General features: G+C 49.9%; 1 protein-coding gene across 1 annotated transcript; it reads left to right on the top strand.

Moving 5' to 3' along the window:
• Window positions 1-420: 420 nt before the first annotated feature.
• Window positions 421-24,468, top strand: dnajc13 (dnaJ homolog subfamily C member 13). The gene is given in 58 exon segments (XM_086020819.1): window positions 421-483; window positions 4,344-4,424; window positions 5,788-5,863; window positions 5,946-6,095; window positions 6,166-6,207; window positions 6,908-7,108; window positions 7,200-7,406; window positions 7,488-7,583; window positions 8,082-8,173; window positions 8,400-8,566; window positions 8,761-8,840; window positions 8,900-9,069; window positions 9,322-9,421; window positions 9,496-9,603; window positions 9,695-9,850; window positions 10,194-10,250; window positions 10,329-10,450; window positions 10,526-10,601; window positions 10,819-10,914; window positions 11,008-11,148; window positions 11,351-11,368; window positions 11,813-11,895; window positions 11,975-12,128; window positions 12,223-12,326; window positions 12,409-12,568; window positions 13,308-13,370; window positions 13,442-13,543; window positions 13,613-13,717; window positions 14,025-14,227; window positions 14,319-14,403; window positions 14,483-14,637; window positions 14,713-14,758; window positions 15,143-15,297; window positions 15,362-15,563; window positions 15,664-15,779; window positions 15,884-15,962; window positions 16,036-16,171; window positions 16,564-16,748; window positions 16,863-16,937; window positions 17,021-17,140; window positions 17,435-17,704; window positions 17,706-17,840; window positions 18,283-18,396; window positions 18,704-18,886; window positions 19,059-19,175; window positions 19,360-19,537; window positions 19,631-19,722; window positions 19,802-19,901; window positions 19,977-20,051; window positions 20,772-20,884; window positions 20,974-21,143; window positions 21,214-21,256; window positions 21,638-21,811; window positions 21,906-22,085; window positions 22,352-22,492; window positions 22,569-22,712; window positions 22,860-22,959; window positions 23,559-24,468. Coding segments are annotated over 58 exon segments (7,020 nt in total). The 5' UTR covers window positions 421-457; the 3' UTR covers window positions 23,660-24,468.
• The last annotated feature ends 514 nt before the right edge of the window (window positions 24,469-24,982 follow it).

Genomic DNA, 24,982 nt, shown 5'->3' with positions numbered 1-24,982 from the left:
CACTTAGACTTCTGAACTTTGAGGTACGAATTAGGCCCGGCGACCAGTTGAGGGTGTCCAGCTCACCCGTGACCCTGGTGAGGACACGGAAGACCCTGTTCCTGGCATGACGTCACCAGGCAACAGTCTGCCAAACTAAAACTAGACTCAACACTAACTAAATCTGTTCCAGTAGCACCTTTATCATGCAATTGAGTATTTTACACTTTGCTTTTCCTTGGGGGTTGGTGTGCATGTGTGTGTTTGGATATCCCTTCTGTAATAAAAGTGTGATCTTAAGAAAAGACAGGAAACTCCACCCCTGAATTTCTCTGTCGCTCTTAAATGAATTAGACTAAGGGGCAGCGCATGATTGGTCACCAAATCAGATGCTTCATTATAACGTGACTGACGACTCAGTTTGTGTTTGAGCCCACTCTAGTGGAGTGCGCGGCAACAGTGCAAGGCAGAGGCCAAGATGTTTCCTCTTTACCTCCAGTCAAGGTGAGTTACCTCCCATTTGAGTATCGAGGGCCATTGTGTTCAAAACATGGGAACGGCTTTTTTCATCATGCAGAAAATGGTGATTTATTTTCTCTTGGCTGGTTGGAAGGAAATAACAATTGTCCTGTTCTTGGATGGTTGTGTGACTGATTCAGGATAAACGATTTTTATGTCAAAGTTGAACTACTTGACCACACAGTCATTACAATGAGTATAGGTGATGCATTGGGAAATTTGGATAAGAGCACAATAGTACAGTGCTAACCAATCACGTTTATCAAGGTGTAGTGTTAGGCCATCTGTCCATATTGTCACAACGGTGATTTCCAAATGATCCCTTTTGTGTACATGATCATACAAAAGAATCATTATTGCCATTTCAGTGCATACTGTACATTTTATTCATTTTGGTTTGGAGAGGTAAATGTGAGAGTTTTGTCATGTAAACGTGTCTCAATGTAGTTTGGGGCACACTCTAATCGCTATTAATATGCGTTTATTTATTTTTTGCATTTTTTCTAGAGTTCATGTTTGATTATTGCTGCCACTAGAGTGCACAATAATCCTTCTTCTGACCCACATGTTGCAGGTTCAGGCGTCTCTTCAATGAATATAATTGGAAATATTTTTGGTTTGAGTAGGAACTCACTGGGTTAAAACACACCCGCAGTCCAACACCCGCGGATTCGCATATTTGCTTATTTCTTTATCTAATATTTTGTTGCTTTTCCATATTTTGTTTTTTTGTATGGTTTTCCACCCCCTGTTTTTCATATAAAACATGTAGTGAATCTTTATCAGCGTTTTTGGGAGATTTTTCTTTTGGGCAGAGGGGTGTTAAATATTTTTTTTTGCTGTTGTTGTTTTTTTTCCACGATGCATTTGAATGGGCGTCATTTATACGCTGATTTTTGCTATTCGTGGGCTGGCCCGGTCCTATCCCCCGCGAAAACCGGGGGTTGACTCTATTCACATTTTGATTGTGAAACGGAAAAATCGAAGCTTTCCAACTGCTCCACAATCCGTTTCGTCCGTGTCCTTCAATTACAAAAGAGCCCTAAACCTATTGAACGCTGATCTGGAGTCAGCTCGCGCGTCCAGGCAACCAATCAGCTGACCGCCGCATGACAGGCGGGCTCGGCGCATGCGCACTGGCGCACTCTGGCTGGGAGGAATATGGCAGCGTCCTGAGAGCTGCAGGGGGGGGACGACAGCGTAAAGCGAGCACCTTCGGCACCCGAGCGGCCACAGCGACAGGCGGCAGCAGCACACAGAGGCGGGCCGGCTGGAATTCACATCCGCTCGTGATCTGACAGGTAAACGCGTCCCTTGTCGTTCCTCTCTTGGCGCCATCTCGCCCATGTAATTGGAGCTTGCTGCTAATGCGACTAGCTTAGTGATGCGCCAGCTAGCAGCTAGTCTTAGCATAACAAGATGTGGCTCCAAACTCCGTTCGCGTTCGGAACATCCCATAAAAGCATCCTGGGCTTTGAAGCGGTGTCGTCCGGGTGCCGATGTGGACTCGGAGGCGACGGCGTCCAAGGCGAGTAGTCACGAGTCGAGCTCGTCCTAGGCCGCTTTGCAGTGGAACAGTCTGGTCTCGTGAAGTCAAGTTGGCGACTGATAAGCCAGGTGAAGAAACGCTTGTCACAAGGGAGCGCATTAGTATTCGAAGCAAAAGAAAAAGCGCACAACCGGCGTGACGGCGCCTTCCTCGGAGAGCGATTGCTTCATTACATTGACGACCGCCGACGTGATTAGTTAGCCAGCCCTCAGCATTCCGTCCAGTTTATGAATTAAATAAGCTCTTGCATTGTGGCTCATTTCATCATCATCTTTTTTTAAAAAAAAAGTGGATATTGCAATACATTTCTAATAAATGCAATGTAAATTTGTGGGGGCTGTGCACTTGATTCATCTGTCGATTATATATTTTCAGTGTCTCAGATAAGAACGCTTTTTAATTTCCATCCCTTGATTCCAAAACAGGACATTAGTGCAGAAAATGTCGAAACAAAAATGAATTGTGATTCAGGTACTGGCGTGGTCCTTAACATGTCAGAAATTTGAGAGGCATATGTTTGCAAAGATCTTGACTCCACATAAAGGCAATCGGTGTGATTTCATGGAGGGCGACAGAAATCGGAGAATATTCATACTTGCTGAAACCAGAGGCCAGTTGACAATGTCTCAAAACGAGATGTCAGAAGGAGCAGCTCGATGCCAATTGAATTCTCATGATTCGCAAACTTTACATTTTATTTTCCGTCTATGGCATTTTCCATTTAATCCATTCGATGGTATGATATGTAAACTATGGGAATTGCATTCACCCTCAAAAACTGTCTATTTAAAAGAAAGCACTTATCTGCCGGGGTTGATGAAATTTGTCTGCATTTTGTTTCCACTTTGTGACTTGCAGCGCGCTTGCCAGGTTGAACCTTGGCCCCCGGCTCCCGCATACGAGCTCAAGATGCATACGAGGCACATTTCAAGAGTTGGTCTCGCGAGTCGTCTTTCCGCGGCACCTTTAAACAACATGGATGCTTGCGGTGACGTCAGCGAAAAACATCAGACCTCATTGGGGAGCCGCTCAAGCGGTGTAAATGTTGGCCTCTTTTCTCCTCACTGTCCATTACTACCTCGCTATTGATCCGCCTTCAGACAGGAAGCGACCCCGCTGTGGCTTGTCACATGACCCGACATCCGACTCGGGCTTATTGTGAATTCGTAAGCGTTTGTGCGAAGGTCTTTCAAGCTTGCCACCAAAAAAAACCCAAAAGTGGTGCATTTCAGCAGCAGACGTTCAGGCATTCCTCCCTTCTCCCTTTGGCCCGAGAGTAGAGGAAGGAAGGCTGGAGTCCGACTTTTCCCGGATCCTGGCACAATGCTGACACAGCCACAACGCCCCCCCCTCCTCCCGTCGAGTACTTTAAAGTACTTGTACAATATGTCCACAATTATAATATCAATACATGATCTACTTTACTAAGTCTGACTTGCAAGAATGAACCAAATAAATCTTTTTTTGGGGGGGAACCTCTACATTTGGGGTAAGGCATTTACCGGGGGAGAGCCTCAATGTAAGGATGCTTTATCATTCATATCCCTATAATATATTTTAGGGGGTAAGGTGTTTAATGCGGGAAGGGGGTCTGGTCTGCGTTATTACTAATGTTCGTCTATTATGTCAGGATGTTGACACATGATCTATTTTAGTAAGTCTGACTTCCGGGGACGAAGCAAATTAAATTCAATGCGGAAAGTCTGTATTAGGAGTAAGGCGGTTATTGGGGAAAAGCCCTCATTTGTACAAAAGCTCTTTGCAGAAATATTTTGCGTGATTGTTTGACGCCTTAATGCTGTCTCTTTAACCGCCATTGTCAGGATGTTACTCCAGTCAGCACCAAGCGCTGTTTATTTGAGGGGTGGCGCTTATTCTTTCGTGGCTTCATCCTGGCTGTTGGAGCAAGTGCTGGCGTTTCAGTCCAAATTAGAGTTAGCCATTATGAACCTTCTCAACGCGATCGATAGCCACGCCGGCTTTCCACTCAATACTCACTCGTTTTTATTGACAAGCGATTGCTGCGTCTTTGACCTCCTTCTTTTGGCCTTGTGATGGATTGCGAGCGGCCCGATTGATTTCAAGCGCGTCGCGGCGGAGAAAGAACGTGTTAGTCCAGCGGCGGTTTTTGCCGCCTTGCCGCAGAATGTGGAAGGGCAGCGTGAAGTGTGTGCGTCGGCGTGGGCGGCTTTGCGCCGCGCCATTCGGAGATGGCCGCGCAGCCTGGCGACTTTGTCGGCCGGCGACAAATGAGCGACTTGTTGTCCCTCGTCAACTTGTCCGCTGTGCTCCTCAGGTCCGGCGAGAAGATGAACGTCCTGAAAGACAACAAGGACCTGGCCTGCTACTACACCACCAAGCACTCGTGGAGGGGAAAGTAAGAGCTGTCCTTTGCCTTTTTAGGGCTCATCTTTTTGGTGCGGGGTGACGGCGCCCACCGTTCTCCGGCTTCACTTCCTTTGCCCCGATCGGGGGGAGCGTCGGCTATGACTTGAACCTCAGACAGCATTGACGCTGCCTCGTATTATTCGTTGGTATTGATATATTTTCAAGATTGTGTGCGACTTCCCGTGGATATTTGTAGTTCATGATACCCAGCGTCTCGCTTTCGGCGTCGGGCTGCTGCGCTCGCCGTCTCTCAGGATCACGTTTGCACGATGCGGAACGGAGGAGGAGAAGTCGTTGTGTCCCGTACGGGAAGTTGCTTAACTTGCTGCGTTATGAAACCTCACGAGTGGAAGGAAAAGATTTTTCAACCAACGGCGTGCTGAGTGAACTCCCAAAACATGAGGCGTCTAATAGTCAGCGTGAATGGAAGTGCGGGCTTTGCCCTTCGCGCGGACGTGACTTAAGCGCCGCCCCCACCCCTCCCCCCGAATGCCTTTTTGGTTTGTGCGAGGCCGAGGCTCCTGGTGTCAGCGGTTCACCTGCTTAGTTTGCTGCTCTGCTCGCTCGTGAACCAAACTCGACCGTGAATGTTCAAGCCCGACCACCACACGGTAGGCCGATGTCGTTTTTTTGAATGCAAGAAATGAGAACGACCCGGCGGGGGAACAAAAATGTTCATTCGCCGGCAGCCGTTTTCAAAACGAAATCGCCCATATTGACCTGATCTTTTGAGGACCACGGAATATAAAAAAAAGGCTGGCATTTTGCACACGTGAGTGGCCTTTCTTGGTCCGCTGTTTTTTTTCTTTCTTTTTCTTCTCAAAGCTGAAACGTGGTCAGGCGCCGCAGAAGCCTTTGTCACTCGAGTGGCATGACATAACCGGGCATAACTGCGTGGCCTGTCCCTCGCCGTTAAACGCCAGCGCCTCACCAAAGTTGGGCGGCCTAATGAAGACGTGCGAGAGGGGAAAAAAAGCGAGAGAGAAAAGGCCAGTCGGCGGCGGGTTGAGCGTGCGAGCTCCTCGTGGAGCAGAAGAAGGAAGCGACGCGCTGCGCACATTGCAAAGCAAAGCCGCCGTCTGCCAGACACTTCTGAAGCTCTCATTGATTGATTATGGACCGTGGATATCGGCTGTCCTCCGTATAAACGGTTTGCCTCCTAATCACTTATTATTATCGGCCTTTCTAAAAAAATCGGATGGCCGATAATGAATCAATTGAAAACTGTGTTAACTTCAAGGAAGTATTTGTTTACATTTTCAGTTGACTCTGTTCTGCCGCCCCTTGGCACACTCGGCGCTTTTTCTTTTGTTTTGGGTTTCTGACGGCACTGGCGTTTTTGCGTGTTTCAGGTACAAGCGCGTGTTCTCGGTGGGAACGCACGGCATCACCACGTACAACCCCGCCACGCTCGAAGTCACAAACCAGGTCAGCGGCAGTTGGGATGATGCAAAATCGCCGCTCACTCGTTGCACGTGACCTTGACTCTCTCTCTCCTCACTTTTGCCAGTGGCCTTATGGAGACATTTGCGGAATCGGGCCGGTGGGCAAAGGCCAGGGGACCGAGTTCAGCCTCACCTTCCGAAAGGGCACCGGCAAGAAGTCGGAGACGCTCAAGTTCTCCACCGAGCATCGGACGGAGCTGCTCACGGAAGCTCTGGTGAGCGCCAACGACGCCTTACCCCAGCGACCTTTGCCGCCGCTCACCACATTTTTGTCTTCCTTTGCAGAGATTCCGGACAGAATTTTCAGAAGGGAAAATCACGGGCAGGGTAAGTAGCAAGACTTTGCAATATTGAGCAACTACGTCTCAGGCCAACAAAGTTGATGATGAAATGGGGGAAAAAAAAAAATTCAAAGTCCAACTACATCTTCAAATGGTCTCTTTGTGTTCTGGAAGTTTCTGTCTCCACCCCCAAAACAAAGGAAAAGAATCGAGATTTTACAAATCTCCTGAAAGAATTTGTAATATTACAAAAAGATGCTTGCGTGTCATCCACAGTTTTAAAAAAAATGTTTTTTGCACGTCATGGAAGTGCACGCGTTTTGCCGACCCTGATTTGTTTCCTCGTTTCTGGCTTGCGGCGAGAGCCGTGCGTGTTTTGGGATCGCTCGGATGTGTGCGTCGATCTTGTTTTTGGGCACCGCGGGCGGGCATCCGAACGAAGCGAGCGTGGCGATGGCGCACCTCCGCGCACACGTTCAACGGACCCAGTCGGACGATTTTCAGTTCTTTTGGCCTCCAGTTCTAGACGATTGCAAACACGCAAGCAAGCTTTTTGTTGTTGTTTTTTAACAGCAATGCCATCTGCTGGATCTGTTTGGTCATTGCATCACATGGCCAGAAAGTAAAACCAAAGCCCTCCCATCTGCATTTTTTTTTTAAAATCTGAATTGAGCGTCTCAGTTGGAGCCTTTTTTTTTGTTTTTTTTCTTCAATCTGATGTTCAATCTTTTTTCCTTGTCCTTCAGCGGTACAACTGCTACAAGCACCACTGGAGCGACACGCGGAAGGCCGTCAGCTTGGAGGTGACGCCGGGCGGCATCGACCAGATCGATCCGCACAGCAATCGGGTGCTGTGCTCCTACGACTATCGCAACGTGGAGGGCTTCGTGGAGACCAGCGACTACCAGGGTGGCTTCTGCATCCTGTACGGCGGCTTCAGCAGGCTGGTGCGTGCGTGCGGGCGGGCGGGCGGGCGTGCGGCCGCCGCCGCTCAAACGCCGCCGCTCATTTGTCCACGCAACCAAATGTCTCCCTCAGCATCTGTTTGCCTCGGAGCACCGCGACGACATCATCCGCAGCGCCATCGAGCACGCCGGCAACTTCATCGGCATCGTGCTGCGGCTCCGCAAGGAGGCGTTGACCTTCGAGACTTTTGCCACCGAGCGGCTGGGCAAGTACGGCTCGGACGAGAGCATCACGTCGCTGGCCGAGTTCGTGGTGCAGAAGATCAGCCCGCGCCACCCGGTGGGGACGCCGTCCCGTCGCGTCCCGTCGCATCCCGTCCATCCCGTTTGGTCTTCTCGGCTCACGTTGTCTCGCTCGCAGGAGCCGGTGAAACGAATCTTGGCGCTGACCGAGACGTGTTTGGTGGAGAGGGATCCGGCGTCCTACAACATCGTCACCGTCAAACCCTTCGGAGAGGTGCGCCAATCATGTCGACCGCTTCTGTGTTGCTGTTTTAGAGGGATGCAACGATTCACTCAAGCCTCGATTCGGTTTTTGATTTTCAGTTCCCGATTCGGTTCAATTTAAATCTTTTTTTTTTTTTTCTAAGAAAATGCATGACTCATTTCAAAAGCAAAAAATGTTTTTATTTTAACATCTGCGTTTTGTGTTTATTATAAACGGTAACCTTTTGTAACTGTACAAAAAATACCTGAACTCATAATTTGGACATTTTTGTCTTGTTTTGTTAGTGCCAGAACTTCACATGACAATAAATGTACAATAGATTTGACTGTTATCATTATAAATCCTTTTGTGATCAAAATTTCAATACCGATTCTATTTTTTTGATGTATAATTTAAGCGGTTAAAATGGATTTTAAAAATAGATTTTCGATGAATCGTTACATCCCCGCTGCTGACACGTGGAGGGCGGGGCTTCAAACTGTGGCAATTCTTTCTCCTTTGCTGCAGGTGTTTGCGCTCATCTGCGACGTGGACAACCCTCAGGTGTTCACAGTCGAGTTCATCCGAGGCCAGATCCGAAAGTTCTCCTCCACAGAACGGTTGGTACACACCCGCTTCAAAAGTCAGCGGCCCTTTTCTAGGATTGCAACTTGAATCTCACGACTTTTTTTTTAGAATCCATTATGCTACCGGGTTTCCCATCCAATCATTCAGTAATTAATTTTAATGAGGAAAATGCATTTCGTAAAGGAGTAAATATGGCCGCCGCGTCGTAGTCTCGGAAGGATCGCGTGATGTCACCCTCCCCCGCCCCCCCCCCGACAGGGATTCTCTGCTGGCCAGCCTGCTGGACGGCGTGCGCGCTTCGGGCAACAGGGACGTGTGCGTGAAGATGGCCCCCACGCGGCGCGGCCAGCGTTGGGGCCTCCTGAGCATGCCGGTGGACGAGGAGGTGGAGAGTCTGCACCTGAAGTTCTTGGCCGCACCGCCGAGTGAGTCGCCGCCGGCTGCGTCCCTCCGTGGAAGCCGTCGCTTGTGTCCGCACGTCACGCGGACAAACGTTTGTGCTAAACGGGCAAGAAAATCTTGCTTATTGAAAGTTTCTTTGCTTCATGACTGCGCCGTGCAGAAAATGTGGCCTTCTCCAAGCGAGCGTCGCAACGTTGTCCCCCTTTTGATTTCCCAGATGGAAACTTTGCCGACGCAGTGTTCCGCTTCAACGCCAACGTTTCCTACAGCGGCGTCTTGCACGCCGTCACGCAGGACGTGAGTGCCTTCGGCCGCGTCTGCGCCCGGCCGGCGCCTCACCTTTTGTCTCCTTGCAGGGTCTGTTCTCGGAGAACAAAGAGAAGCTGATCAACAACGCCGTCCTGGCCCTCCTGTCGCAGGACGGCGAGCTGCCGGCGCTCAACGCCGAGCTGGAGAGCCACTTCCAGGCCGTCCGCCGCCTGGTGGCCTCCAAGGCCGGCTTCCAGGCCTTCACTCAGCTGCCAAAGTAAGAGCCGCCCGCCGGCGTGCTCTGCCATTTATAATCGTTTTTTTTTTACCAGAGTGTACTAATCGGAATTGTTATTGAATTTCGATGAATGGCATTTTTTTTTTTTTTTACACTCTCAAAAAGCAGAGAGGGTCAGCCCCTCTCCGCTATACTGCTAGCTCTCCAGATTCCATTGCCATGACGACAAGAGGCCGGGCTGCAAGGTCGGAGTTGTCGGATGTGATGTGCGTGCGTTTTCCTGTTTTTCAGGTTCAGGGAAAAATTAGGAGTGAAGACGGTGAAAGCTTTAAAGAGGAACAACAACGGCGTGACGCACGCCGCCATCGACATGCTTTGCGCCCTGATGTGTGTAAGTAGCGCCGGGCTTGTCCGGGCACGGGCGTGCGGTCACGTTGACGAGCGCCCGCCTCCTCCTTCACTCAGCCGATGCACGACGACTACGACCTGCGGCAGGAGCAGCTCAACAAGGCCTCGCTCTTGTCATCCAAGAAGTTCCTGGAAAACCTGCTTGAAAAATTCATCACCAACGTGGTCAGTCCTTTTCCGTCGTGCTCAAAGTGGAGCGGTGTTTTTTTTTTTTTTGTTTTTTTTTTTAATTGAGTGGACTGTTTTTGTGTTCCAGGACCAAGGAACAGGAGCTTTGGTCATCAGTTCCCTGCTGGATTTTTTAACCTTCGCGCTGTGCGCCCCCTACAGCGAGACCACGGAAGGCCAGCAGTTCGACATGCTGCTGGAGATGGTGGCCGCCAACGGACGCACGCTCTTCAAACTCTTCCAGGTCGCCAGTGGAGTCGTGCTTCGTTGCTTTTCACGAGATCGAGATCACAAAAGTCGATGATCAAAATAATTGGCCATTCATTCGCTGTAAATTTCAGACTCGATTGGTCTCAAAATGAATTCTCGGTGGATAGATTTTGGAACCGATTTCAGATGACAGAATTTGCCAACAAATCCTTTTTACGATTCGTCGCATTAACTTAAGATGAGCTTCATTGGTCCATGCTAGAAACATGCGGTTGATCTCTTTCAAACTTTAGCTGGGTCATGTTCTGATTTGCTGCGATCCAACGGCGGCGTTGCAATTCGTCGACTTGAATGTTCCCTCGTTCTTTCCTTCTCAGCATCCCTCGATGGCCATCGTGAAGGGAGCCGGCCTGGTGATGAAGGCCATTATTGAGGTAATGACAAGACGTGACTGTCAGTTGCTTGGTCGTCGCTGATTTTTTTTCAATTTATTTTTTTGTTTCCAATGGAAGGAAGGAGACAAGGAAATCGCCAGCAAAATGCAAGAACTGGCTTTGAGCGAGGGGGCCCTTCCTCGCCATCTGCACACGTCCTTGTTCACCATCAGCGCCGACCAAAGGATGCTCACCAACAGGTCGCAGCCGGCGGCGGCGGAGGGAGGAAACGGGGCCCCCCAATTGAACGCGTCTGCTGCTTTTGCTCCTTGTAGGCAGCTGAGCCGCCACCTGGTGGGCCTGTGGACCGCAGAAAACCCCGTCGCCATGAACCTCCTCAAGAGAATCTTGGTAACCTTTGCAACACTTTCAGCTGTCACCAGGGAAAAGCCAGCCAAAGTTGCCAAGCGTGGGCATTTGTGGCTCGTTTTTGCCTTCTTGTATTTTTTCTTTCAACAACTCGAATCTAAAATGGAAAATCGAATCGAATGGGGGCGTGAGTGAATCGTTACATCCCTGTTCCTAAGTCTTCAAGTTTCATTCAGCGGCTGAACGTGTCGTTTTGTAGCCGACGGGCCTGCTTGCCTACATGGACAGTCCCGACCCAGTTCCGGAGAAAGACGTGGATCGAATGCACATCCGGGATAACTTGAAAATTGCCACGGTAGCGTCACCACCTCCCGTTTGACATCACAAGCCGCCTGCCCTCTTGTAGAAATTGTGTGTGTGGGTTTTTTTTTTTGTTTCCCCGGTGTAGGACCTCCTCAACCGCAACAAGGTGCCGGAGTGGCAGCGGATCGCCGGCAAAGCGGCCAAAGAGGTGGAGAAGTTTGCCAAAGAAAAAGCCGATCTGGTCCTCATGCACTGGAGGGACAAGATGGGCATCGCGCAGAAGGAGGTGAGGCCGCCCGTGTGGGCGCGCGCCTTGCGACCGCGCTCGGCTTGCGACCGCGCACGCCTTGCGGCTGCGCCCCGCCGCAGATAGGGACGCTAAAAAAAAAAAGCAAACAAAAATCCACCTTGTCTTGTTGTGTTGACTGCGCCAAACAATAATGCCTGTTTTGTCTCCGCCCCTCCCCTCTGCTGTCAAACTATTGTAGCAGGACAGAAATAACCTGGTGAGTAAGGCCTGGCCGACGGGATCCTTTCTTCCGTCATGTGCTCATTGCTTCCATCCTCACATTCAAAAGGCTGCTTTAAAATGGAAACACAGAGAAGATAAATAGGCACATGCCCCTCCCCCCTTTATTAAATATACAATCCTTTGTGGGATAATTGACATTTGTCACCAAGATTATATCCCACTTCAGCCCTGCGATGGATGAACTCCACAAAGAAGCGACCAATTTTTTTTTTTTTACGGAGATTTTATGAGTTTGCGTTTCGTGCACTTTGGTGGCTTTGTTTTTGGTTCCATTTTGTCTTTTTGTTGACGCGGAGGCTGCCGTCTGCAAACGTCTCTGCTTTCCTTCTATGCCATATGTTGCAAATGGCCGCATTTGAAATGCTTCCCAGTGACAGTAATCTTTTTTTTTTTTTTTTGTTCCCTGACCTGTTTGCAGAATGCCAATCAAAAGCCCGTCATCCTGAGAAAGCGACGGCAGCGGATCAAGATCGAAGCCAACTGGGAGCTTTTCTACTACCGGTAGGCGTCGCCGTCCGCGCCGGCGACTCTCCAGCCGACCTTTCCCCTGACGAGCGGTACGTTGACGTTCGCGACGCAGGTTCCAGCTTGACCACGCCCGCTCCAACCTCATCTGGAATCTGAAGACCAGGGAGGAGCTGCGGGACGCGCTGGAAGGCGAGATGCGCGCCTTCCACGTGGACCGCGAGCTGGGCAACGCCACCGTCATCTCCTGGAACCACCAAGAGTTCGAGGTGGGCCCGGACTTTTTTCTTTTTTTTTTTTTTTTTTTTTTCCTCCCCTCATGACGTGAGCTCATTTCAAGTAACGCCGCAAACTCGCTCGCAGGTGAGATACGAGTGCCTTTCGGACGAGATCAAGATCGGCGACTATTACTTGCGCCTCCTGCTGGAGGAGGATGAAAATGCCGAATCGAGCGCCATCAAGAGATCGTAAGCAAACCAAATAGCTTTTTTGCGCTCCTTGCGCTCCTCCCGATGAAAGCTGACGGCTCGCGCGCTCTCCTTGTGGCAGGTACGAGTTCTTCAACGAGCTCTACCACCGCTTCCTGCTCACGCCCAAAGTCACCATGAAGTGCCTGTGCCTGCAGGCGCTCGCCATCGTGTACGGCAAGTGCTCCGACGAGATCGGCCCCTTCGCCGACACCAAGTACATCGTGGGCATGCTGGACCGCGTGAGTCGGGCCGCCGAGACTCGGGCTTACAGCTTAATCAAAGGATCATTTATTTTTGGGAACTAAACAGGAAAATGTTTCAGTGGAAAAATGATCACAACAAATACATTTCTATCAATAATGATGGAAGTTCCTAATATTTTACAAAAAGGTGCCAATGTATAATTTCCTTGTGTAAACGGTGCATTATATATAAATGCATATGTGGAGGGATGCGACGATTCACTCAAGCCTTGATTCAATTCAATTTTCACTTGCCGATTTTGATCTGATTAAATTTTTTTTTTCAAACAAAATGAACAAAACATATGACTCCTTTTATAACCAAAAGATGTTTTTATGTGAATGTCTGCATTTTGCCATTGTTACAAACGGAACCTTTTTGCAATGTTACGAAAAACTAATCATTTGAGCTGTTTCACTCCATTTTGTTTTGTTAGAACTAAACATGGAAATAAATGAATGTGCAGTAGGTTTGACCGTTATCATTACAAATCCTTTTGTGATCAAGATTTCCATGTCGAACCTTTTATTTTTGTACACGATACATATCTTAAGCAGTTGAAATTGATTTTCGATGAATCGTTACAACCCTGCATATTAATAATCATTTTTTACGATTCTGCCCATTTTGTAATCGTGGAGTGTAATAAGTGTAATGGGATTTTTATAAATTGCACAGCCCTAACCGAGACGGCGGCTTTTGTCTGGTTGAACGTCAAATTGTTTCTCTTTGCAGTGCACGGACAAGCTGGAAAGAGACAGACTCATCCTCTTCTTGAACAAGCTGATTCTCAACAGGGTAAGCCGCCTCAAGCCGATCTCTCTCCCTCCCCCTCGCCAGTAGCCATTTACGAAGCGGCCGCGTTGCAGAAAAACGTGAAAGACATCATGGACTCGAATGGGGTGCGCATCCTGGTGGACCTGCTGACCTTGGCCCATCTGCATACCAGCAGAGCGACGGTGCCGCTGCAGGTAATCGTTTTTGGGTCGTGCAAGCGGGTTCGGCGCATTGAATGAGCGTGCGTCCTCAACTGTCAACAGAGCAACGTCTTGGAAGCGTCGCCTGACATGAAGCGAGAGAGTGAGAAGGAGTGGTACTTTGGCAACGCGGACAAGGAAAGAAGAGGACCTTTCAGTTTTGAAGAGGTCTTGGTTCATATCTTAAATTGATTTCACTATTTGATCGTTTTGTCAGGGCCGATGACGATTGTTAGTAGTCGAGGAGTCTAAAGAAACAGTTCCTTGAAGTCAACGCAGTTATTTATTGTCGGCCATCGGATTCTTTTGTTCGAAAGGCAGATGCCTTCCGAAATATCGGCGCTAGCAGGTCGGCCAGTCACGCATTCGCTTACTCTCCTTCGCTGACACCCACGTCACTCGCCAGCGTAGTCCTGCCTAGCCTCCAAGTCAGGGGCACGGAAACACTGACGATGTCACGTGCCTGCGACTTCAGATGCAGGAGTTTTGGTCCACGGGCGTCCTGTCGGCCAAGACGCGCTGCTGGGCCCAGGGCATGGACGGCTGGCGCCCCCTGCAGGCCGTGCCGCAGCTGAAGTGGTGCCTGCTGGCCACGGGGCAGGCGGTGATGAACCAGACGGACTTGGCCACGCTCATCCTCAACATGCTCATCACCATGTGCTCCTACTACCCCAGCAGGTCTGGACAGCTTTCTCGCTACCACAGCAATTCAGGACCGGGAAGGAGGATTGATTGATTGACTTTTTTTTTCCTCCCTTCGTTTCTTCAGGGATCAAGACAACGCCATTATTCGCCCATTACCAAAGATCAAGAGGATGATAAGTGACAGCGCTTGCCTGCCTCATATTGTTCAGGTATGATGTCAATCAGCAAGAAATTTGACTGTCTGGAGAAAAAAAAAAAAAACCCTGACTTTTTGTCGTTTGTTTGTAGCTGCTCTTGACCTTCGACCCCATCCTGGTGGAGAAGGTGGCCAACGTGCTGTACCTGGTGATGCAGGACAACCCCAACTTGCAGCGGCTCTACTTGACCGGAGTCTTCTTCTTCATCATGATGTACACGGGCTCCAACGTGCTTCCCGTCGCAAGGTGCAAAATGCGCCCGCCGCCGTTGTGGCGCTCTCGGAGCAGTTACGCATCACCTCAACTCTTCTGTCCTTTTAGGTTCCTGAAGTACACCCACTTGAAACAAGCCTTTAAATCAGAAGAGGTAAACATGTCTTTTTTTTTTTTTTTTTTTTAACAATTGCCAATGCCAAACTATGATCCAACACATCCGGGCAGAGCAGACAATAATCACAAGCATATATTCTTTATCCTCTGCTGAAAGCTACGAAAATCACTTCAGCTTAGTTGCAGTGCTCTTCTTCTCTGCGTGTGACAAAAACGAATGACTCATTTTATAACCAAGAGCTGTTTTTATCTTAATATCTGCATTTTGCCCTTGTTGCAAAAAGAAAATGAACCCATAAATTGGATTCAACATGAATTGAATTGCTGCATGAACTCACGACGCACAAAGCGTTGCATTCTTTGCATTTGAGTTTTGGAACTCGAAGGGACGTTTGCAAACGCCGCCTGCCTGCGTCCTCAGTCCAAAGGCCAGGACATCGTGCAGCGCAGCGTTCTGGGAGCGGCCCTCCCCGAAGCCATGGTGTGCTACCTGGAGAACTACGAGGCCGAGCGCTTCTCGGAGATCTTCCTGGGAGAGTTCGACACGCCCGAGGCCATCTGGAGCTGCGAGATGAGGTGGGGAGTCGGCCGCTCCGCCCGGGCGGGCCCCCGCCGCCTTGTGACCGTCTCCGTCTTTCAGGCGCATGATGATCGAGAAGATCGCCGGCCATATCGCCGACTTCAGCCCGCGGCTGCAGAGCAACACGCGCGCCCTCTACCAGTACTGCCCCATCCCCATCATCAGCTTCCCGCAGCTGGACAACGAGCTCTTCTGCAACATCTACTACCTCAGGCATCTGTGTGACACCGTCCGCTTCCCCGACTGGCTTGTTCGAGATGCCGTGCGTGCCGTGCCGCCTCTTGTTCCCATGCTTTGAGGGGGAAAAAAAAAAAAAGACACGACAAAAGAAAGCACTTGTTTCAACACTTTTAACTCGCTAGGTGAAGCTGCTGAAGGACACCCTTGAAGCATGGAAGCGGGAAGTGGAGAAGAAGCCCCCCACCATGTCGATAGATGACGCTTACGAAGTCCTCAACCTCCCCAAAGGACAAGGGATGTGAGTCGACATCCTCCGCTCTCAAGTAGCTGCTCACCCCGGACCGCCGGTCCGTTACAAATGGACGTTGTATTTCTTTTTTTTTTTTTTTTTTTTTTTGAAAGGCACGAGGAGAGCAAGATCAGAAAAGCTTATTTCAGGCTGGCGCAAAAGTACCATCCGGACAAGAACCCCGACGGCAGGGTGCGTTTTGGTTCTGTTTTTGCTCACTGTTGCTTTTGGGGCACCCTCACACATTTCCTTTCCGCTCTTTCAGGACATGTTTGAGAAAGTCAACAAGGCCTACGAGTTCCTTTGCACAAAGTCGGCGCGAGTGCTTGACGGGCCCGACCCGGAAAACATCATCCTCATCCTCAAGACCCAAAGCATCCTTTTCAACCGCCACAAAGATGGTATGCAGTCAATGCCGCCCCAAAAAGGAAGATCAAGTTTATGTAGTCATTGTGCAAAAAAATAAAAAAATGCAGGGCTGCTCGATTATGGGGGGAAAAAAAGATTCATCACGATTATTCAAACGATCATTATTTTTTGGCTATAAAACAAGAAAATGTTTAAAGACAAATGCATTTCTTTGAAAAACTATTATGGACGGTAAGTTCATTTTGGACCAAACCAAATGTATAAAATGAGTTATTATCAAATTAAAAAAAGGTGCAATTGTGTAAATTCAAGTAGAATTTCTTTTTGTAAACAATCATAGTGCATTGGATAGAAATGCATATTGTTTTTTTTTACATGGATGCCAATTTTGTCTGACTGTGAACGCGTTGCCTTTGCCATTTAGAGCTGGAGCCCTACAAGTACGCCGGCTACCCCATGCTCATCAAAACCATCACCATGGAGACCCAAGACGACCAGCTCTTCTCCAAGACCTCCCCTCTGCTGCCGGCCGCCGCCGAACTGGCCTTCCACACCGTCAACTGCTCGGCACTCAACGCCGAGGAGCTGCGGCGCGAGAATGGGATTGAGGTGCCTTCATTTTCAGATCACTCATTGCTGGGTTTTTGTTTTTGTTTTTTTCTTTTCCAAACGCCTGCGCCATGCTGGATTGTGACGATTTTTCCACTGTGGAAAAATCCTCAGGTGTTGCTGGAGGCTTTTTCCCGCTGCGTCTCCGTGTTGACTGCATCCAGCAAGGCTGACGACATGGCCGTGCAGGTGCGCCCGTCTTGCCCTTGTCGTCTGTTTCCACACACAGAGCGGAAAAGTATCAATAAAAGTCAACCCCTCGTATGTCTCAGGTGTGCGGGCACATCTGCAAGTGCTACAGCGTGGCGGCGCAATTTGAGGAATGCCGAGAAAAGATGATCGAGCTGCCCTACATCATCCGAGACCTCTGTCACATCTTGTACTACGGAAAGGTCGGTGGGCGATCAAACGACGAACGTGGGAATGCGCGTCCGTCAGCGGCAGTGAATGACTTAATCATGCAAAATCTTTTGTTTCCGATGAATCCATGGGACAATCGGCCCAGTACTTCCAAGAGTATTCATTATGTGTCTGCAGTGGAGCTAGACCGATATGTTGTTTTTTTTTCCCCAGGGCCAAAACCGATTATTAGTAGTCAAGGAGGCCGCTAACCGATATTTGGAGCTGTGCTTTTCGTCTCGTCCAACCGACTCTGACGGGCGTGTGTGTCGGCGGTGCTCCCTCAGGGTCTCCCCAAAACCGCGGCGCTGGCGGTGCAGTGCGTCAGCTCCTTCGCGGTGGACTTCTTCCTGCAGACGCAGCTGTACCACGCCGGCGCGCTGTGGCACCTGCTGGTGCACCTCTTCAACTACGACTACACGCTGGAGGAGAGCGGCGTCCAGACCAGCCAGGACAGCAACCAGCAGGAGGTGGCCAACCACCTGGCCAAGCTCAGCCTGCTGTCCCTGGGACGCCTGGGCGGCTACCCCCCGCCCCCCCCCGCCGCCGCCGCCGCCGCAGGGCCCCGCCCCCGCCCCCGACAGCAACGGCGTGGAGAGCGCCCCCCCGGAGAACCCCAGCATCCGCAAGAGCCTGGCCGCCATGCTGACGCCGTACATCTCCAGGAAGCTGGGAGTGGGCTCTTCGGCGCAGGTTGGTTGAAGCAACAATGGGGAAAAAAAATGGAAACACTATAAGCACGTTTAGCGAACAATTTTTCACACTTGCATCATGTTCATTTTATTTGTTATTATAAATGTTTGCCAATATACATACATTCTAACAAAAGGGAGCTCATCGACATGTCTTCAAAAGTTGAATGACAACTTCGTAGCTCCATATTGTTTTCTACAGTAAATAAAGTCCTCCAAAGTTTCAAAATGACCGAAATGTTCAAATTTCACCTGTCTTGTCCAGAGTGTTCACAGGGTCGGTCGGTCGGTAGAATATCTTACAAAGTCAACTGAAATTTTCAATCAATAGTTCCTTGGAGTTAACACGTTTTTAAAAAAAGGCCGATGCCAATATTTGTCAAAACGCTGTCCATCGTTCTATCCCAAACGCGGGCTGACCTTGTTTTGCTTTGTGTCTCAAGGTCCTGAAACTTCTGAACAGCAACACGGAGAACCCCTACCTCATCTGGAACAACGGGACACGAGCCGAGCTGCTGGAGTTCCTGGAGAGCCAACAGGAGGGCAACATTAAAAGAGTAAGAACCGCGCCGCTGACGGTGCGACGAGATTCATAATGGCCCCGCCCTTTTCTTGAAGGTGATTTGCCCGCGCGGCGGCGTAGGATGCGCTACTCAAGGAAACACTCCAGTCACACGTTTTAGTTGCACGTCTGGAAGGTGGGTTAGCTAGCGCAATCAGAGAAGGCTGACAATCCCCCAAAATCAACAGCATTTGCTCTTGACCGCATTAAAAAAATAAAAATAAAACATTTCTATGCTGTAGGTGAATAGCTTTATTTATTTTATTTTTTTATTATTTTTTTTTTAAATCCTGGCCATGCAGGCGTTTCCTGATGCGAGTGAGGCAGGCCCTAGTCAGTCAAGGGAGGATCCGCACAGTAGGAAAAGGAAAAGGCAGCATGAGCAAGGAGAGGGAAAAGCAATGCAGGCAGACGAGGCCCAGAGAGCGCCGGCGGAGGCCCGAGACGATGACAGTGTCGTGTTGGGCAAGAAGCCAAATGTTGTGGTGGGTTCTTGGCATTCAAGGCAAATGACACTTGGGCCGACGACACTTCAGTCTTCACTTCCGATAAGAAGCCTCAAATGATCTCGTTTCGTCCGCGACTCTCATGAGAAGGAAAATGGAGGCCTGTTTTATTTATTTATTTTTTCCCCTCATCTTCTCGCTCACCGGACAGGGGGAGAACGACGAGAGCTTCGGTGCGGGATTCACATTCAGCGAGCACAGCAAAGAGCTTATCGTCGGGGAGATCTTTGTACGGGTTTACAACGAACAGCCAACTTTCCCACTTGAGGTAAGCTCGTCCAAGTACACCTGCACATTTGCTTCCTTTTTTGTCCACCTCATCTTTTAAGACTAGCGCGCCGCAACGACGACGGCGTCCTACACTCCGACCGCCCTACGTTGCACATTTGATGGGAAACGCGGTTTTGTACCCAAAATGCCCGAGTCAGTGACAGCCCTGACGTCCCCGACAGTACCCCAAAGCCTTTGCGGCCAGCCTGCTGGACTACGTGGGCTCGCAGGCGCAGTACCTGCACACGCTGCTGGCCATGAGCCAGAGCAACAAGCTGGAGTCCCAGCAGCACGCCGAGCGGCTCCGCTTCGCCGAGATGGCGCTGGAGGCTCTGCGCAACGTCATCAAGAACAACCCCGGTCAGACGCCGCCGCCGCTCGCGTCGCGTCGCTCGCTGACCTCTCGGCTCAAGCGCCTTTTTTTGTTGTCTTTTTCTTTCCCTCCCATTGCAGGCTCTGAGACGGAGTGCATCGGCCATTTCAAGCTGCTCTTCTCCCTGCTGCGGGTTCACGGCGCCGGCCGGGTGCAGCAGCTTGTGCTGGAGGTGCCAAAACCAAACAAAAAGCAAGTGATCAAGCGTCTTGGGCGCCGCCTGACTGGAGCGTGGCGCGCTTTCCTCGCAGGTCGTCAACACGGTGACGTCCAATCAAGACTGCGTGAGCAACATCGCCGAGTCGCTGGTGCTGTCCAACCTTCTCCTGCTGCTGCACTCCCTTCCGTCAAGTAAGACAAGAAGCGCTGAGAAAATGTCATTCGATTGACTTTTGGGCTCCTCATTGTCCTCGTGTGTTCTTGCAGGCAGGCAGATGGTGTTGGAAACGCTCCATGCCTTGACATCCAACACCAAAATTGTCAAAGAGGCCATGGCCAAAGGTCGGTGTCCACCTTTTCTCTTAAAGCTTGCTCCAAATCATTTTATTGCCAACCTTGACACAGACTAAGCAAATATTTGACAGTAGGAAAAAGTAGGGCTGTCAAAGTTCATGGAGATTCATTTCAACTTGATAATGCATTAAAAAAAAAAAGAACTCCCGTTTTATTGACTTCCTGTGGCAGCCGACCTCTGCTCACTTTGCAGCCAAACTTGGAGGCGAGTCACTGGCGCAAAGACGGACGTCGTTTGACTTGTCCCTCGACGGCTCATTGGAGAAATGCGAAAGAATTTGTGCATTTTGCAAAGCCAAATTCAATGTCGTTCAACAATTGTATTTTACAGGGAAAGAATCGTATTCAAGCATCCCAAAAAGCCATTAGAACAGTGTTTGTTCAAAATATACTTACAATTTTTTTTCCACATTAATTCCAAGATTTTGCTCAAGTAAATATCAGTTCCCAAGCTCTGTAAAAAAATTGTGGTTGGAAGATACGATGAATCGCAATCAGTTATGTTGCGATTAATTAGTTAAAAAAATGTTAATCGCTTGACAGCACTAGAAAAGGCACAAACGCCTCAATTTCCTTCACTTTTTCTGCATCGTTTCTTCTGCCATCTAGTGGAAGAGCATGTCATTGCAACGCCCGTCTGGATCGAGAAACAAATTGTCATTGTTGCTCCGATTGGTCACGCTCCTGACGTTTCTCTCCTCCCTCCAGGGGCTCTCATCTACTTGCTGGACCTCTTCTGCAACTGCACTCACCCTCAAGTTCGCACGCAGACGGCCGAGCTCTTCTCCAAGATGACTTCGGACAAGCTGGTCGGGCCCAAGGTGGGCGCGGCTAACCGAGCCGCCGGCTCGGCGCCATCCGCCCCCTTTGATTTCCACGCCCTCCTTCTTGGCTCTCTCCCTCCCGCCAGGTTCGCCTGACTCTGATCCGCTTCCTGCCGAGCGTGTTCATGGACGCCATGCGGGACAACGCCGAGGCGGCGGTGCACATCTTCGAGGGGACGCACGAGAATCCCGAGCTCATCTGGAACGACGGCTCCCGGGAGACTGTGTCCACCACCGTGCGGGAGATGATGCTCGAGTAAGTCCGCCGAGTTAAGAGTCAAGAAGAGGAAGCCAAGGGGTTCAACGGCGCTTTTGTCTTTTTGCAGGCACTTTAAACAGCAGAAGGATAACCCTGACGTCAACTGGAGAGTGAGTTCACAAAACGCGCGGACCGATGATCGACCGAGCGCCGAGGTCGGGTCGGGTCGGGCCGCCGACTGCGCGGTTGTCACCTGACGCCGAACCATAGCTGGCTGGCGCTGTTGCCGGTCAAATAGAGACGTCAACTGCTTGCCTTGAGCGTTTCAGCGACAACTCTTGCAAGTCTTTGAAACAGTTGACAGAGGAGCTAACAATTAGCATCGTTTTTTTTTGTTTTTTTTTTAAATTATTATTATTCTATAACTGCTTTAACTGCTACTCGTCCTGTCATGACCACCACTATGACTACTACTGTTACTTCTACGACTACTCTGACAGCCTCTACAATGACAATTGCGACGAATGATGAGCTTGCGCGTTTGTGCTCAGCTGCCAGAAGACTTCAGCATGGCCTACGGAGCCGGCCAGGGCGAGCTGGAAGTGGGCGGAGTCTTCTTGCGCATCTTTATCGCCCAGCCGGGCTGGGTGCTGCGCAAGCCTCGCGACTTCCTGGTGTCGCTCCTGGAGACCCTGACGGAGCTGCTGGAGAAGAACAACCCCAACGTGAGCTCAACGCGGGATCTCTCTTTAAAAACAAAGGAATTAGTTACAAAAAAACGGTGCACTTTTTGCACTCATTGTTGAAATGCGCTTTTAGGGGGAGGCGCTGGAGACGGTGACCACGGCAGCGGTGTGTCTGTTCAGCACGCAGGCGCAGCTGGCCGATCAGGTTCCGCCTCTGGGCCACTTGCCTCGCATCTTAGCCGCGCTCAACCACAAGAACAACGCCATTCCCAAGAGCTCCATCCGCCTCATCCACGTGCTCTCGGACAACGAGGTAATTAGCCGCCCCCCGATAAACGGGCGTCAGCCCTCGCCGGTCGAGCGACCGAGAGCATTTCAAAAATGCAAACTCTAAAGGTAGCCCAAACTGTGATTGAAACCAAAAAAAAAAATCTAAGAATGTTTCAGGAAGAGCAACGGTGTATATCTTCTCTTAGGTGTAAATAGTTTAAGGTTTGACTTGGTACATTTGCATTGGGCGATTCCCAATTTGGCCACGGTATTTTTGGGGGTGCGCTACATGATACTGTGTCTTTGTAGCTGTGCGTCCGCTCCATGTCTGCCCTGGAGGCCATCGGCCCGCTGATGACGGGAATGAAGCTGCGCACGGATATGGCCGGGCTGGCCTGCGAGGCGCTGAACCGCATGTTCCAGAAGGAGCAGACGGAACTGGTGGCTCAGGTAAGCGCGCTCCATGTCATGTCCCCACGGAGAAGGCCTTTTGCCCCACTTGAAGCCGTTGCCGCTGCCCGCCCAGGCTCTCCGAGCCGACCTGGTTCCGTACCTTCTGAAGCTCCTGGAAGGAGTCGGACTGGAGAACCTGGACAACCCGTCGGCCACCAAGGCCCAGATTGTGAAGGCGCTCAAGTCCATGACGCGCAGTCTGCAGTATGGAGAGCAGGTCTGAGGCTTTGGCATCTTTTCTGTTTGAAATGCGCACAGCTTCTTTGTCATTAGCTGCTGTTCACTTACTTCATTCAATTGCTCGATCGTTCCATGTTTGGTTTTCAAGTTGGGGGCGGGGGGGGGTGTTGCCTCTGCTTTACAGGTGAACGAGATCCTGGCCAAGTCCTCGGTGTGGAGTGCCTTCAAGGACCAGAAACATGATCTCTTCATTAACGAGTCTCAGACCGCAGGCTACCTGACAGGTAGAGTATTTTCTAGTGGTTGGCTCTGCTTGTCATTGCAGACAAAAGGTCGGCGGCGCATTCTTACGGCTTGATTCTAAACACACACGCCTTGCTGTTGAATCCAAACCTTTTTTTTTTTCCCCTGAACTTCCTGCCTCTGCCTTTTCCCGTTTTCTCTTTTCTGTCCTTCTCCTCGTTTACTCCTCAGGGGTTTCCACTCCCTCTCTCCTGGCCGCCAGCAGCCCACTGCGAGGGGGGCTCTAGACTCCCCGGCTGGGCCCTCAGAGCCCTCCTCTCTGTTGCACTAACGCAGGTAGACTCGCACCTCCTGATGGCCTCCCCTTTGCCTGTTCCCCACTCCGTTCCATTCCTACCTTGCCAATCCTCGTTGAGCCACATTCAACATGGATGTCGCAGCCATTGCACAAAACCATAAAGCCGCCTTAGCTTGCAGGCTAACAAGCTTGCGCACACCACAGACCGTCCAATATGTGGAGTACAAAAATGCGTTGTTTTGGGATGGGATTAGCGGGTAGATGTGTCATCTGCAAGCTATTCCGGTCATTTTGACAGTAGTCGTTTGATCTCTGAGCCCTCGTACGCGTCGACTCCCTCAGGGCCAGGAGTCGCCGGTTACCTCACGGCAGCAGGAAGCGGCACCACCGTACTGCCCAGCGGCCCGCCCCCGGTGGACAGCGACCACGCCGATCAAGGCTGACGGGGAGGACGCGCGCTCGCAACAGCCACAGTCAGGCTCAGGCAGCCAGGCCGCCCTGTTTGGCTCCCCCTCACCCGACACGCACGAGGGGGACGCAGATGGGGAGGACGATGTCGGTGACTCCTCCCCGTATCCCCTGCTGCCCTCTCCGACCGGCACCTCGCAAATTGTTTGAAATTGTCTTAACAGATGGGCCACGTTTTGTTTCCGTGATACACCTTTCTTCCGATGAAAAGCAGATGAGTTTACTTTTTTTGTATGAAGATATTTTTTACTGTAGATTTCCTTCTGTTTTTCCCACGGGAAAACCATTGGAAGACTGTTATTCTTAGTTGATTGTGTCTCTTCTCCCTCATCTTAGGCCTCGCGCAATTTCCCGATAGGCTGTGCTGCCCCCCCTCCAAATTGTCAACCTCAGTCCTGCAATTTTATTATCGGAAATTGCAATTGAAATTTCTCCCCCTTTTTCAACTCAAGGATCTGTCTATGCCGCCTTGTTGACCTCTATTCCTACTCCATTCCATGGCTGCCCGCCCCCTCTCTCAATTTTATGGAATAATTCCCCTTCCCCAGAATGAAAAACAAGCACTAGAATATTTATAAGTGAATAACAATTTCAACCTGAAATGAGCTTCTGCTGTGTTGACAGGACGAATGATGTTTGAGTCTGTGTGAAAGACCAGTGCAGTTTGTGACATGTTCAATGTAAAATTACGTATATAAACTTTCTATCTTGAATGTACATTAAAACAATGAATCAGTCGCACTTGTACATAAAATTTTAAGAATAAAAGGGAACCCACAGTGTTGTTCGTTTGTCCTAAGTGTTTCCATATGTTCTACAACACGTGACAGTTATGTTGACAAAAATGCTGGTTATTGACTCAGTTGACCTTTTTTTCATTGAAAATACAGTCATGCCAAGTTGGAGGGGATGCTCGGTTTACGAAATACGGCGTTTCTGAGTTGCGAACTGTATACTATGAACATTCTTACCGATTGTCATTTGATTTCTTTAAGACATAGACGTGTTTTTTCTTAAATAGGAAATAACTATTTTTCGACTGCGTTAACTGAAATTGGTAATAAAATACGGCGATTTCCGTCGTAAACCAAAGACCCCTGTACGAACAGCGCATGGGACTTGATTAGTTGCTAGGACCGTTTGTTTGCCAATGTCGCATTCCACTCGGTTTAATTGGCTTGTAACACCGGAAGTAAAAAAAAACTGCTGATTCAAACAAGGCAAACGTACGAATTTTGTCAGTGAATGAACAAAGACGTATTTGCAAAATTGCTACGTTTTCAACGAATTACCTGCAC

This window comes from Filicampus tigris, chromosome 21 (genome assembly GCF_054856515.1).
Source record: "Filicampus tigris isolate MCC_2025a chromosome 21, RoL_Ftig_1.0, whole genome shotgun sequence".
Taxonomy (NCBI): Eukaryota; Metazoa; Chordata; class Actinopteri; order Syngnathiformes; family Syngnathidae; genus Filicampus; species Filicampus tigris.
This window is presented reverse-complemented; position numbering and strand designations above follow the sequence as displayed.